Genomic DNA, 14930 nt, shown 5'->3' with positions numbered 1-14930 from the left:
AAACGTCCCTTCTTTCAAATTCTGAAAAATGTGCATGATTTTTGTTTTTCTCGCTTTTCTCCCTCAATTTGTTCCTTTGCAAAATACTCATTGTCGAGATAAAAGTCGGCTTATGTATTACGTTTTGAACTCGACTACAAGATAGAGAAGCAACTGTGCTGGCTCCATCCGAAAGCCGTCGTCGATACTATCACGATATTCAAACCCCGTCATTAATGGTTGTGGAAACATGTTAAGCACAAGTTTCCACAGCCCGCATCAACAGTGCAGAACCATGATTGACTGGGAACTCTACGACCAAGATGTTGTTACACCTTCCCCTCAGGCAAGTAATATAGACTGGAGAATTATAGCATTTGTCTACTACGACATATATAGCGACATCGAGATACAATTGAATGTGCGTGAAGAAGAAGAAGAAGAAGAAGAAGAAACGTAGATTATATGCTTCATCATGAGACAGGGTGATACTCTCAACTAAACGACATGAAGATTTCTCAAGCTGTGATTCACCTTTTCTCGCACGGTTTTGCGCGCGTTGTGCACTTGAACACTTTCAACAGCTCTTGGTGAAAAACCTATGGTCACAAACAGTCTGATGTCGAAGAAACATCGTACGCTCTCAAAGCTGAATGTAAGGATTCGTGAAAGAAACGTTCTATAATTTCTTTCTAGCTAGAGAGCATGCAGCAAAGCTAAGAGCGACTTCGAGTGAGTTGTACATAAGAGCAATAATCGATGGTATCACAGCAGCTTCAAGCGAGCTCTCCATGCCACCAATTTGTGTAGCTTCACCCATCTCTTTTCGCCTCATCCATGTTTGTCACTGAGTGCGAGGATAGATGTGAGTCCATTACTGACTGTCCATATCCTCGTCGTCTTCCTCATCGTCGTCCCAGCTGATTTCATCAACTTCTATGTCGTAGCCGAGCAACTCGTACTCCCATTGTTCGCGAGATTTGCTGCCGTGCTTTCTGGCGTAACGACGAGCTTCTTCCGCAAAGGCAACCTCATCGTGGTGGAAGCCGAGAGTGACGGTGGTGTGTCTATTATGATCGTTAGTGATTGTTGCTATCAGATCACAATCTGATCAGACTTACACAGCATCACCTGTCTCAGCCTGAAGCAGAAGACCATAGACAGTATCAAGAACGTTCTTGAGGGTAGTATCAGTGGTCCAGTCACGGTCAAAGATACTGTGGCAGATACGGCCGTGGCGGTTGATGTTGGGATGGAACACTGGAGTCACAAAACGACCTTGTGGAGGGAAGGCAGGGAAGTTCTCCGGCATCTCAAGGTACAGCAAGAAAGCGCAGCCTTCATATGGGGTCTCAGGGGGCTGTATCATATGTCAGAATTCATCCTTTACTCATACCATGCGGTATTACTTACGCCTTCAATGACGATCTTCCAGAAAAACATGTCAGCCTCAGAAACGTAACAGTCATACATCGGATGCGGATCGGCAGCCATGTTGCGCATCTCGACAAGGAGACGAGATGCTCTCAGAGTGGGAAGACTGGATTGTGGATTGGCATTTGAACGAACACAATTGGCCAGCTGGATGAACGTGTCCTCCAGTCTGGGATGTTCCTTGCGCTTGGGGAACACATCCTGCGTGACGACGGTGAAAGTAGCACGATGGCGCATTGCGTAGAAATTGTTCAAAGCGGAGCTGCGTGGAAGATCGGGAGTGGCCGCCGGGGCTGGGCGCTCCGTCTGAGACAAGACAGACTCCATCTCACAAATGGCGAGCGCGGTGGTGAGATCTTTAGGGTAGAAGCAGTAGGACTTGAGCATGATGGAGAGAGCTTTCAGGTCCATGTTGTCATCCTGTCCGATGCAAACCGAGTCGACAGCGATTTTGTTCTCACGAAGCTGCCAGCAGAGATCCGCAGGGCCAGCAACTGATTTGGTATCATTGCCATCAGACAGGCATATGATACGGCGTTGTGCTTGAGGGTATCTTTCTGCGTGCTTCATGATTTCCGTCTGAGCAAGTTTGATTCCGTCCCAGAGCGCAGTGTCACCCTTTGCTCTCATTTTCTCCACACTTCTTCTGAAGTTCTCGATGACATGTGTGATGGACTGAGAAACGATCGCTGTCGAGTCGAAGGTGACCAAGCCGATATGTGTCTTATAAGAGTACGCAATCATACGATTGATCATGGCCTCGAACATTTGCTTCAACACCTGCAGACGCGATAGAGCACGTTTCCTCTTTTCGTGACCAGCTGCCTCCGAGAACTTGATCTTCAACACCAGAGGTTTGTAGGCTTGCCCATTATCTTCATCGCTGTAGGGGTCTTCAGAGTCGGTCGAGCCACTTGACTCGACCAGGTACACAGGCTCAGGTCCGAGTGTGCCGAAGGCATGCCAGGTGGTAAGGTAGTTTTGGAGCAGCTCTCGATGTTCGGCAATATTACCCACATAGTGGTTGTCCCCGTTGCTTTTGAGGTCTGTCCAGATCTCGTACTTCACATACTTGAGCCAAGGTTGACGTGCCCAAAGAACGCGCCACCATTTGATGGTAAGAGATCTGAAAGAGACTTGAGTATTCTTCGGGACCCAGAAACAGAAGTCTGGGGCTTGGGTTGACGAGCTCGAATACACCTTGACCAGACAAAGCGGCGACGATCCCGCCTGGATTGTGTTGGTATCGTCGGGAATGATGATTGTGATGGCACTGCCTCCTACGATACCCACAGAAGAGATTGTAGCCGCAGTTGGCTGGAGCAATCCATTGAAAGATAGCTGGAAAGTATTGTAGCGACCTCTCATGGCACGGAATACGACTTTGAACAAGTCGAGCAAGGTTGTATCAGGTGGAAGTACACGAGTGAAGTGGTGAGACGGATTCGAGAACGTAATCGTGTTAGGATGAGGTGAGGTGCGGCGACGCTTGTTGACCGGACGTTCCTCGAGCTCGAGAAAAGCTTTAGCCTGTAACCACTCCTCTGCTTGCTCAGCCAACTGAAGATGAGGAGTGAGTTCCGTGTCCTCAAAGTCCAGACCTGTCAGTGGGGAGGAACGTCTGATTGCCATCCATTTGCGTATGGCCTGACGACCATATACCTGGCCATCAGCAGCTACAACGGGATCCTCAATGAGACCAAGCGTGATGGGACATTTCAGAGCGTCAGGAATGGAGGTGACTTCGTTTGGGAGAGGTGGAACCTGTGTACGCCCAGGAATCTCCTCACCTTGCTTCCACTTCCATTCCTTTGCAGGCGTAGACATTGCGTGAAGGATCATCATGTCGATGAGTTGTTGCTCGAAGCGTTTGATGCCAGCAGCGAAGAGCTCCAGCTTGTCAGTCCTAATGTTGTTCTGTTGGCGCTGATACACGCTGTAAATGGGCTCTCTATGGATGCTTGCAGCCTCTTCGCTGAGCATGTTGAAAAGCAAATTCAGCATTTTGGCCGCACTTTCAGGTCGCTGAGCATGGGAAGTATCGACCACACAGCCCAGTATGTCACCATATGCTTCGTGTTCAGAGAGAGACATTTTGGTCTCTTCGAGGACAGCTTGGACGTATGCGAGAGGGGGGATCTGATGAATGTCCGGTTCGCGGGAGATATCTGGACCGGTGTCGATACCCAAGAGATTGGTTGATCCTGACATACTGGCACTGCAGTCTACAGCGAACACGACTATTTCATCAGGTTGCTCGAGGGCTCGGGCTTTGGAAGAGCCGAGCACATCAAAGACATTGGTGCCATCTTGCTCATAAGTCTCAAGGATAGGAGCAAGCTGCTGCTCCACCTGACCCGTGTTGGGAGTCTCCTCGCCGTGCAATGGACGAAAGATGACAGTGTCCTCACCAGGACCAGCGCAGTCAGCCTTGCCAGTATAGACGGCGAGATGTCCCTCTGAGTCGAAGGTCAAGTGCTCAGGCGCGACCGAAGACAAGAAAGATGGTCTGATGACTGACAGAGAGACCTTGCCACAGAGGTTCGCAAGCTGGTGCAAGTTGCGAAGATCACTAGGGCTGATGACTTCCTCAAGGGTCTGGCCGCGAGCGAAAAGGTCCTCTGGAGGGCTGAAGATGACAGCGCTCTGCTCAGACTCTGACAGCAGCTCCAAATTCAGCTCTCCTGATTCGGGGTTGGGCTGGACATATATTGATGCGGCAGGACGAGCGTTGTTTCCGCCAACAGGCATGAGGTCGAGAGATGCAGCGGGACCAGAAGCTTGGAACTGCACTTTGTGGATCTGCGACGAATAGACAGGCACAACAAAGTTGGTTGGCTTGAGTTGGTTTGCCTTTTCCATGATGAGACCGAAAACCAGACGGGCACCCTCGAAGAGCCTGGCATTATCGTTCTTGATGAGTTTCTTGTGGCCCAAATCTTCAAGCACGCAGTATAAGGCTTGGCTCAGGGCGGCACTGGCCATGTGAGAGATTGTGCGTCCCTGGATCAACAAGTGGAGAGCGCGTACGGCAGGGGGAAACGAGCAAAGCAGATCAAAGACATAGACGACTCTGTCTCTGTGCTCGTCTGGAATGGAGTTGCTCTTCAGCAGGTGAGCAAAAACTCTAAGAGATGACAAGAACATAGCGACACCACGATCAGACTGTGGTACGTCTGGTTGCCAGTGAGGGCCGGCAGCGAAGAGGTCATTCTTGCCGACTCTAGCAGTAGGGTGGGTTGAGCGGGTGGTCGAGGCAGGACGTGGGACAGCATAGAGAGTGAGGACGCCATCCTTGAGACACGAAGTAAGACCTGTCTCCTCAATGGTCAAGTCCAGACAAGACGAAGCGATAGGCAGCTCGTGAATGTGAAGGTCGAGGATGGAATCGGCATCTAACCAATCAGGTGGGTTGTTGCTAAGATGGCGAACAGCGTCGTTGTGGAGCTGCTTGATCCTGGCTGTAGCGGGGAGGTTGAAGGCCGGGGCAGGCAGGGATTTGAGGTCCTTGACCATCAGCTTGGCAATGGCTGGAGTGATGATGCGAATTGGAATGGCGTTGCGGATGGTGAGCGACTGCTGGATAGCAGCTCGCTGGTCTTGTGTTCCGGTCATTGGGACATCGGCGGCCTATTTTGCGTAAGTCTCTTGGTCATGAGAGTGAAAGGTGAAGAATGAACTCACCTGAGGCGGAGTGCCATGGTTGGCGGAGCTGAAGACAGCAAAGAGCTGCTCATCGACGATCAAGTCAGACAGAGTGTCTTCGGGGTCGAGGATGGGACCATCGATGCTAGCCAGGCGCAGAGTGCAGCTGGCGGCAGCAAGGGTCTTGCCATGGCGAGATGCGCGCTTGACAATCTCGGCAATGAGTGCAGCGGCATTGGACGACGACTGGAAGGGAACAAGGAGCTTGAGAGGCTCTGGCCAGCCGGTGTCGCTGACGACGACCGAGTAGCGCTGCATGATGGCGTGCGCGCAGAAGGCAAGAAATGGAGTGCAAGAGAGAAGATGTAAGGGTGGAGTGTAAGATGTGGGAATAGACTGGTCGTGTAGTGGAGGGTGAAGGTGAAGAAGGAAGAAAGTAAAAGTCGCTGTGGTAGACGCGCCGTGGTGTCTGCAAAGTGAATGATTGGAAAAGAAGCGCTGGGGTGTTTCAACGTTCAGAGGCACAAGTTGTGCTGGAAGGAAGGTGCGAAGGGAAGGTGTGATGCTTTCGTTGCCTGCTATCTCGTGTCTTCGACTTACAGCTTCACGGCTCGGACCCCGACTTCTGCCTACTTACTTTGTACAAGACATCGACTGACTGCTCGATAAGACACCATGATGTTGTCCTCCAACCAACGGGCTGCCCATCACTTGGTTTCCTTTCTACATGTTTCTGCACACTCGTTTGCAGGTGTCGGCAATTCCGTGTTTGTCGCAGTCAAACAGCCAATGCATACATACCCAGTCTACCTCTGGTACAAACCGGATGTGAGAAGGTCTTTGTCAAGCATGCAACATCGAACGCCACTACAGCTATTTCCCGGACATTCCCTGTCTCTGCTCATCAGGAAGGAGACAGAAGAAGTTGGTGCTCAAGAGATGAAGTCAAGAGACTGCTGCACGGACCAGGCCTCGTTTCCGACTCCCGAGGCTGGACAGGGTCATCAAACACCTTGAGCCTCATCTCTGCATTGCCCTATGGATGTGGACGTCCCTCTTCCACGGCCTTGTCACTTCTCGCCGGCATGATTTTGAAAGGGGACATTGACGCCTGTCTTTCGATCATCTTTCTGTTTCCTTATGCATGCTTTAGGAGATGTTCGGAAAGGCGGTCTTTGTCGGAGGTCTGGCGGAGAGATGCTGACTAAATGACGGACAATCACCGGCAGATCCTCAAAAAGACGGGGCTTGGCAGATTGGGCATTGGGCATATTGCACGAGGGTGAGGACATTTGACCTCTCGCCCGCCACCAACGCATGCTATCACCATGGCGGCCGCAGGTGAGTTGACTCTGTTCTCCTACGTCTTCACGCAGTCCCCATCTTGTCCGCCCGGTGTATCCTGCGCTGTCGGCGGCGCTGTGGCGGCGGTCTGAGCCAAGTCGTGTGCCCAAACCTAGCCCACAACACCCCGCAGCCGATATCCAAGACACTCCATGTTCGCCTACAGTAGCAAGACAGACAACTGACAGCCTCTCCCTCTTGCAGAATATGTGTGGCCGCGCAGGTCATCACTAACCAGATCCCCCGACACCTTATCGCCAGTCTACCCCGATCGGCCTATTAGACCCCTCCCCAAGAATCGCCTACGAGAACAGCTGTCCCCCGAACAGCAGAGCCAAATCATTTATCCACCCGAGCCTCCGTCTACCTCGCCCCTCTTCAGCTTCCCCTACGGCGTTGTCGAGAAGATGGATCCCCGCGCCCTCAACCACCACGACTCGCACAGTCACTGCACCTGCAACGGAGATCACCATGTCGATGAGAGTGACGAGGATGAAGAGCTGATTGCATATGACCACCCGAACTACCGCTGGTCCTCACCCGTCAATGACGGCTCCAGGGTTGACAGCGTCCAGAGAAAGCTGATGGCAGCAAAGGCCCCTCCAGCCCCGGCATCTACCGCCTCTTCAGCTGACGGTTACGAATCCTTTGAAAACACAAGCAACAAGAAGAAGCGCAAGATTCCTCTCTCTGGCGGTGGCGGTGTACACCAGTCCAGTCTGTCGCAAGAGTTGGCAAACATGGGTATCGCATCAAGGGAAGAGCACTTGCAGGATTCGAGGCAACTGTCAGGCAGTGGACGTGGCAGATTCGGCAGACAACACAATGCTTACGCCTCCAGCCTCTCGGCAAAGTCGCGCGGAGGCAACTGGAAGGGCGACGGCACTCGCACCAGTAAGAGACGATGCAGTGACTCTGACAGTGCACAAGAGACTTACACGACTTGCGCAGAACAAGCAGATGGCATCATTTCCCAGGCCATTGCCAACGCCCACCAGGACCAAGACCAGGAAGCCCCAACCACTCCCACCAAGCAGAACAATGAGAGTCTCCTTGCTCGCTCGCCCTCGCAGACGACGACACCGCAAACGCAGTTCACCTTTACCTGCGAGTCCGACTCGTCCAACAAGATGCTCTGGCCCCAGCAACAGCCCACTCCGACTCCCAACTCAATGCCCCGCTCACCTCTGGCCAATCACTCGGCTTCTCGCTCTCAACAAACTCATGCTCCCATTCACCCCAACCCTCCTGCACCGCCTGTACAACCTGTCCAACAACAGCAACAACCCCGCAAGCCCCGCCCTCGCCGTCCCAGCAAGGAATTCGCCCTCCAAGAACGGCAGCGACGTCTCCAGCAGGAATACACAAACTACCACACTCGCCCGACACCGGCCTCAATGTGGATTTGCGAGTTCTGCGAGTACGAAGACATCTGGGGTGTTCGTCCCGAAGCTTTGATTCGTCAGTACGAAATAAAGGATCGCAAGGAAAGACAAAAGGCAGAGGAAAGAAGACGATTGTTGGAAAAGGCAAAGCAAAAGAACAGAAAAGGGAAGAAGAACAGTGCAAAGGGAAAGCCTGCTCCAGCTCAGACATATCCTGACGAGAATGTCGGTCCTGACGACAGGCATGATGAGGAGGATGCAGAGTTTGACGATGGCTATGATGCTGTGACCCACACGGCTGAACCTAGAGATCATGGATATGCTGCCGACTACGCTTACGATCGTCCGCCGAAAGCTCCTGACAAAGACGACCTCCGGCATGACCAACAGCCTCCGCAGCCTTTACAGCAGCGCAAGCAGTAGTCATCTTACGACGTGATGGGGTGCAGCTATCACTGATTTCCTTTGTTTAGAAGCGTCTTGCCCTTTTGGATCTCTGCTTTCTTGGTTTTTGCATTGTTCTTCATTGTTTTTCTATACGACCGAATCATTTCTTGTTCACCACGTTGCATTGTTCACCCCCAGTCTTGCGTTGTTCTTCCCACACATTAGTGCTTGAGATACCTCTTCGCTTTGGTTATGACATATTTCAAATCCACTCCCCTCTTTGACAGCAAATATACATGCTTCATCATACCTTCACGGCTTACTTTGTTCCTATGTGATTGCCTGTCATTCACGTAGTTTTGTGCAGTCAGTAGATTGCCATACCCCTGTCTTTCCTTGCTGTCAACGGCATCACCATGTAATTCAGAGCCTGGTCTCTACGATCATCAACCCGTCTGCTGGCGGTGCAAACTACTACGGCATGGTCGTTGTCAATGTACTTTACGTATCACTCGAGCAATCAAGGATAACGACTACCGTGGTGACCTTTCCAGTGCTCTGCTCGGGTTCTTGCCTTCGGTCTATCTCCTTTGCAACGCAATACAACTCATCCTCATTCCAAACATCGCAGCTCTCAACTTTTCAGGGTCAGTGGCTCTAAACTTACTTGCGTCAGAAGTGGTTTGACGTATCCAAGTTTGCGTTTTGATTACGCATCCGAGATTTTGCGAGGCTGAGGTGAGGGCGAATTCGACTGTCGCATATCACAGACAGAGAGGCTATCATGCTTCGACTGCGGGTCAGGTTCAACGAGGTATCCAAACGCATGGTAATCCTAGGGAGCCGAGGCATATTCAATAGACACAGTCGACAAATGGTTACATCTCAGTGGACATGATATTGTTTCCTGTTACCTTTGTGCAATCCTCACAGCTGTACGTGTTCACATGCTATACACACAGAGGTCACATGTTAGAAAGGAAGACGTGGTAGATACTTGAGTTCCCACGGAACGATATTTCTGTTCCATTTTGTTTATGAAATCAAACTCCAAAACACCAAAACAGATGCAAAAATCACTGCAACCAGAAGGACGTCATGATCAGTATGGCGATCTAGTTCTCAGCAAGCTCAAGAAAGTTTCTAGCAGCAGCAGCATCGGCACCAAACTGTTCGGCTTCAAGTTTGTCCAACTTGTCAGTAAGAACAGCAAGATAGCCATTGAATCTACCAGCATTGTACTCGGCATCATAGTGAGGGTGAAAGACAGTCAAGTTGTCAAACAATTGAATCATATCAGCAGTCATGTCTTCAACAACAGCAGCGTTGATCTCATCAGTGACACCAGTAGTGTTGAGAATTTCAGAGAGGGCGGTTTCAGTTGTGATGGCACGCTCGCGTTCAGTCTCGGTCCATTTGAGGTAGGCATCGCATTCACTGTAGATCATGCCGATGTTGAGTTTGAGCTTTACGGTGGCGGCGGTGGATGTGAGAGCAACTACACGATCAATCAAAATGCTCATTGTATCAGAGAAGTTCTCAAGGGACGATGCATCACGTTCAGACCAGGTGGCAGTAAGAGCAGATGACTTACCAAGGGAGTAGTAGGAAGTAGAAGGATCAACCTCATAATCAAACTCAGCCAAAGAAGAAACACTTTCGAGAGAAGCAGAGTCAGAGTCAACGGAGTTGTCAAAGTCGGAGCATTCATTGCAGCTTGAGATGTTGTAAGTGGATCTGCTGATGATAGAGTCAGTACGATCCTCCCAGCCTTCACGAGCGTGTTCATAAGTGGCGCAGCCAAGGTACGAAGACTTGTCAAAGGTAGAGCCGCAGGACTTGCACTCAATGGTAACAATCGAGCCGATGCACATCTTGTAGTGGTTTAGTTGTTGGATATCTGTTTCTAGAATTGGTGATGGAAATGTTGTTCTTGTAGAAGCGACTTCGATTTGCGAGGCATCCAGGGAGTCGATTAAGTATTTTTGGAACCAAGCTGCAGCTGAGAGAATAGATTGTGCAAGACAAAGACATTCCATTGTTACAGTGACAAAGCGACAAAGAGACGGCGATCCAAAACAAAGAAGGTTGTGTTGAAGCCCGTGTCTATTCATTAAACCCCTATCCCTTTGTTTCTCTGCACCCGTGTGAAGATTGACGCCGAAACCGAGAAGTCAGCAGCATTTAGCACAAGTGAAAACGGGATGCTTTGATTGATCGATGAATGCGTCTCCGACCGGGGTGGTGCGAACGGCGTATCCACAAACACAGCCAGTGCTTGATCACTATCAAACATACCTACACACATTTTGACGCGCCGATAACAACACAAAGGCGAATGATGTCGTCCTTGAGCAGGATACTCTTTCGCCCTAAGCTCAGTGCTTCATTCAAAAGGTCGTTCATCGCGACATACGGGCCAACTACCACCCGATACGCATGTAAATCCAGAAGTGGACCCAAGACGCACTCACAAGAATCTTTGATCACGGTCAACGATTCTACTCAAGAAAACAAGCAACGAGCATACAGTGTCCAAGCTCTTAGATCAAACACCTTGAGTCCCTGCAGACTGCAGACCCTTCATCTTCTCGCGTGGCCACTGGCTTTCGCATGACAGTGCGCGTCAAGCTGCTCGTCAAATCCACTTCAACTTTCCTGAACTCTGCAAGAGAGTTGTAGCGTGTTGCGCAGGTGCGAAGTCAGTCGCTTCATGGTCCGAGCAAGACGGTCAGATCTCCCGTACCCTCATCTTCAACACCGACAATGGCAAGCGCGTTGTTGTGAGACTGCCTATCCCAGCCGCAATGTCAACTCAGAGGTCGACACCACTAAGTACTGTAGGTTCAATTGTCAGGACCTTCTGCTATTAAGATCTAATGACACGATAGTATCTTTCAAAACTAACATTCCTGTGCCTCGGATTCTGGAATGGAGAGAAGACAGCAAAAGCACTGTTAGCCATCCTTATATGATAGTGGAACACGCTTCTGGTAATTCTCTGCATCAGATTTGGCAAGGTATGGGAAAGGTCCAGAAGTTCAAATGCCTCAAATCAGTTGCTCAACAACTGGCAAAGAGCTCGGAACTTTGCTTCCCGGCATAAGTTGGCTTGTACTTGCCTGACACGGATAGCTTGCCTTTTTCTCGAAAGATTCACCTCGGTCACAACTTTTGCATTGGACCTCAGTGCGGACCTATCGAGCAGGACCTCTATGAGAAACTTGCGTGTGTTTCTTATGGCGGCCCTTGTATGTTGTTTGGCTCACCGCATCATCATACAAGATTAACACAAGTCTAGGGCTAAACACGACCGAGTTCGCTAACGGCATCATCAGTCTTGGATTGAGCAACGTAGCCAACAAGAACAACTCTTGGACCTCCAACCGCTGCTGGCAGGGCACCCCAGAAGAGCATGTCAAGTTGCTCAACCACGCTCGTCGTGTTTTGAGGATTCTTGCCAAGGATCCTCGCGTTATTTCGATTCCAATGCCAACCCTTTTGCCTTGTCTTACGTTGGACCACATCTTTGTCAAGTCCGGAGAGCCTGAGATGGTCACCTGTATCACTGGTTGGCGGGCATGCCCCATCTCTCCAGCCTTCTTTTTCTCCGTCAACCACACTCTCAGCATTCGAAACCGTCACTTGACGTCTGAGAAGACCGAAGCACATGTGGACCTACTGGCATACTTTGATGATGTTTTGCGAGCCAACATATCTTTCCATCGCCGGTATATACCTCGTCTTGAATCCTTCCCTTCTGAATTACCTTGCTCCAGATCTCGTCCTACTCAGGGTCATCCGCCCGATTGTGGACAGCTTCACGAATTATTCTGGGTCTGTCACCGCACATGGGCTGATGGCATTCCGCTTGTACAACTAGGGCTTCTCAGAATTGCCGACTCTTGGCAATCCCTAGGGTTGCCCGGCTCGTGTCCGTACGAGCCTCCCACAGGCCAAGACCTCCAGATACACGAGCTACGCCCGCAACTCTTTGCTGATTGGGAGACTAGAAGGAAGGAAGTCAACTTCAACGTGGGCGTAGATGAGATGGATCATGAACTCGTCCAGAATGATGATTGGGATGATGTTCTGGAACGGCTCAAAGAGGTCAGCATGTCCCGCTGTCGCGAGGCCTCCGAGATGTAGTGCATCCCTTGATCGCTTCGCGATGTCTTTGGCGAGGGTTCTTCCGACGCTTGTTCCATAGCTGACCTCTTCGATTTGCGCCACTCAGAGCTCCTTGCACTCATGGAGAGGAACGTGGCATGCGCTCTCGCCTTCTTCCATTCTCATTTTCCTTGCACCCCTGATCGTTACAGGTCTTGCAGAACCTTTTGGGCTTTGTTGCTTACTCTTCTGATTCAACCCCCTTCTTCTTATGGAGAAACAAAATCAAGAATCTTCTCTTCTTTTTGCACAAACTTTGCAATTGATAGTCCCCATAAGAACAAATTCGCTCCTTAGACCTTGATGAATGGCCAACTCGCGAAAGGGCTTGAAAAGTATCCTTGGGCTATCTTGTCATCTATTTCCCTGGGATACTATCCAAGTTAAGGTTGCCAAACTTCGTCCTTTGCCGTTCCTGTTACACCTATACCAACCCCTGGCATTACGATTGACACGCACAGAGCTAGCACAGCTGCATTCAATCGACTCCTGTGGAAGTGAAGAAACCTTGTGTCAAACCGAAGAGTATAGTTGTGCCAAAGTCGCTCTAGAACATCCAGGGCAAAAGAAGTAAAATGCTCAGCGTCGGAATCGGGCCGATGATCTGATGGCTCAAACGACATGTAACCTATCCGAAGGATCTGAAACAGGGGCCCACTGTGCCACCTTACCGCTGGACGGAAGTAAGTCACACTTTAGGATGTAAGTACTCTTACCTGATTGTGTCTTTGGATCTTTCGACTTGTACATTGCCATCATCTCGTTGGCCGTTTCAATGCCACATGCTGAAACCATACTTTCCTTACCTCTTGAACCCTACTTCTGACCGTCATTGTCTAGAATTACGAGACACGCATTGTGGGAGGCACTACACGAGAAGGCCATGCCTAGGCTGGACACGAAACCAACAATTGATGCACTTCTTCGGTTGCCAAAAGCTGTCGTTGTGTAGCCATATCTTTCACTAAACTTGTATAGAGACTTTGTTTCTTCACAGAGAGAATAGATACATATAACTAGAGATACAGTTTTCGTCTATATCACACTCATTGTGAACACTGGTCTACCCGAGGTTGATGCTGCTTTCTCGAGACAGCCAAGTCTCTCTGCTTGACTTGTCTCGGGACTCTTGGTGTCTGAGACAAAGAGAAACCGGGTTGGACGCAGAGGTCTTGGGGGAACAAAGCAATGTGCACAAAGAGCACAAAGATACCAAGATTATTTCTGGGACCACAAAGAGAACAACCTTATTGTTTTCCAAATGGCTGATCTCGATATATGCTAGGCATTTTCTCGAAGACATGCCGCAGTCAGAACACTTCCAAAAAACGCAATTAACTCGTGCAGGCACGACTTACACAACCACAGCTAACAAAGATGTGCGGACAGACAGTCATGGTTTACGAGTGCGCCTGCGGTAAATCAAATCGGGAGATCATGCCTTCTCGTATCTGTAGACCCGCTTGTGAGATTCAGAAGGATCAGCTCACAATCCGGCTAATTCGACCCTGTGGAGAATGCTTAGCAGCCAACACTAACATGTTTGCAGAGTTGCAGCGGGATTCTGCAGAGCGCTCTGCCACTGCCCTTCACGACAAACCACTTCCAGGCATTCCAGTACCTGGACCAGTCGAAGGTCTGCCACCAAGCTACCAGGAAGCCGCCGAACAACCCCCGACGTATGCTCGTGCTATCACTGAGGGTGATCCTGTATCTTACGACAATGTCATCACGGCTATCGCTACTTTTCAGCCAGATGAGATCGTCAGAGCGTGGCACACCTTTCGCGCCTCTCAGCTGTCCCTTCTACCACCACTGTCGACTGACCTTCAGACACTTGAACGACGGGTCTCCAAAGCCAAGCGTCGCCTTCATCGTACTGAAGACGTTGGTTTCTGCGAGGAAGTCACCATCAGGTTGGCTCGAGAGCAAAATATCCTAGACAAGAGTCTACAGCAGGGCCAGAGATATCTCAACGCTACCCTTGTTCTCAAGTACGGTCTTGACAAATATCAAAACCTTGCCAAAGAAGCTACAAAGCTCGGAGACTACGATCAAGCTCGCTTGCACGTCAAAGTTGCCAGCGAACACGCTGACAAACTCCTTGAGATGAAAATTGAGCTTTCAAGACCTGAACAGCAACCGCGACGAGTGGCTGGACATAGTAGACAACAGCTTTACCTGCTTGAGAAAGTCGTGCAGACTTTGGAAGCAAGGACTACCTCGAGAGTTTGGGCTTTTGTGCAAGTTACAACTCGTTCTGTTTATGAGACGCACTGCTGACTTCAATGCTAGGTTACCAGGCATAGTCTTTGGCTGCTGGTCCTCCAACTAAGCACAGGGATCGAAAGGAGGACGAACTGTGTTGTCTCATACCGATAGCTCAGCGATAAATTATCTATAAAAATGCGCAATGTCAAGTAGTGTTGAACAATGTCCACTGAGATTCTTGATGAGCAAAAGAGTATGATATCCCATGTTTGTATCACAAATGACACATATCTATAGAAATGCACAATTTCTTCCGAAACCAAGCGTTGTCCACTGAGAGCCGATCGAAGACTGCTTTCATCTCGGGCTCTCTCT

At 50.1% G+C, this 14930-nt stretch overlaps 6 protein-coding genes across 6 annotated transcripts; 3 read left to right on the top strand and 3 right to left on the bottom strand.

Moving 5' to 3' along the window:
• Window positions 1-928: 928 nt before the first annotated feature.
• M437DRAFT_33757 (uncharacterized protein) lies at window positions 929-4929 on the bottom strand (the record flags this gene model as incomplete). The annotated part of the gene is made up of 3 exons (XM_041019259.1): window positions 929-1046; window positions 1101-1339; window positions 1393-4929. Coding segments are annotated over 3 exons (3894 nt in total), but the record flags the coding sequence as incomplete, so codon positions are not given.
• Window positions 4930-6602: 1673 nt separating this feature from the next.
• M437DRAFT_50011 (uncharacterized protein) lies at window positions 6603-8210 on the top strand (the record flags this gene model as incomplete). The annotated part of the gene is made up of 2 exons (XM_041021930.1): window positions 6603-7323; window positions 7360-8210. Coding segments are annotated over 2 exons (1572 nt in total), but the record flags the coding sequence as incomplete, so codon positions are not given.
• A 1079-nt stretch (window positions 8211-9289) lies between these two features.
• M437DRAFT_85036 (uncharacterized protein) lies at window positions 9290-10213 on the bottom strand (the record flags this gene model as incomplete). The annotated part of the gene is made up of 1 exon (XM_041028216.1): window positions 9290-10213. One exon carries the CDS (start codon window positions 10211-10213, stop codon window positions 9290-9292), a length of 924 nt encoding a protein of 307 aa, XP_040879150.1.
• Window positions 10214-10753: 540 nt separating this feature from the next.
• M437DRAFT_49954 (uncharacterized protein) lies at window positions 10754-11280 on the top strand (the record flags this gene model as incomplete). Its single annotated transcript, XM_041021921.1, has 2 exons — window positions 10754-11018; window positions 11066-11280. Coding segments are annotated over 2 exons (480 nt in total), but the record flags the coding sequence as incomplete, so codon positions are not given.
• Window positions 11281-11477: 197 nt separating this feature from the next.
• Window positions 11478-11846, bottom strand: M437DRAFT_66565 (uncharacterized protein; the record flags this gene model as incomplete). The annotated part of the gene is made up of 1 exon (XM_041024777.1): window positions 11478-11846. One exon carries the CDS (start codon window positions 11844-11846, stop codon window positions 11478-11480), a length of 369 nt encoding a protein of 122 aa, XP_040879148.1.
• Window positions 11847-12290: 444 nt separating this feature from the next.
• Window positions 12291-14627, top strand: M437DRAFT_75800 (uncharacterized protein; the record flags this gene model as incomplete). Its single annotated transcript, XM_041026489.1, has 3 exons — window positions 12291-12303; window positions 12806-12885; window positions 13713-14627. The coding sequence occupies 3 exons, from the start codon at window positions 12291-12293 to the stop codon at window positions 14625-14627; spliced, it is 1008 nt and encodes a 335-aa protein (XP_040879147.1).
• Between the last annotated feature and the right edge of the window lie 303 nt (window positions 14628-14930).

Source organism: Aureobasidium melanogenum, assembly GCF_000721775.1.
Source record: "Aureobasidium melanogenum CBS 110374 unplaced genomic scaffold scaffold_12, whole genome shotgun sequence".
Lineage (NCBI taxonomy): Eukaryota > Fungi > Ascomycota > Dothideomycetes > Dothideales > Saccotheciaceae > Aureobasidium > Aureobasidium melanogenum.
This window is presented reverse-complemented; position numbering and strand designations above follow the sequence as displayed.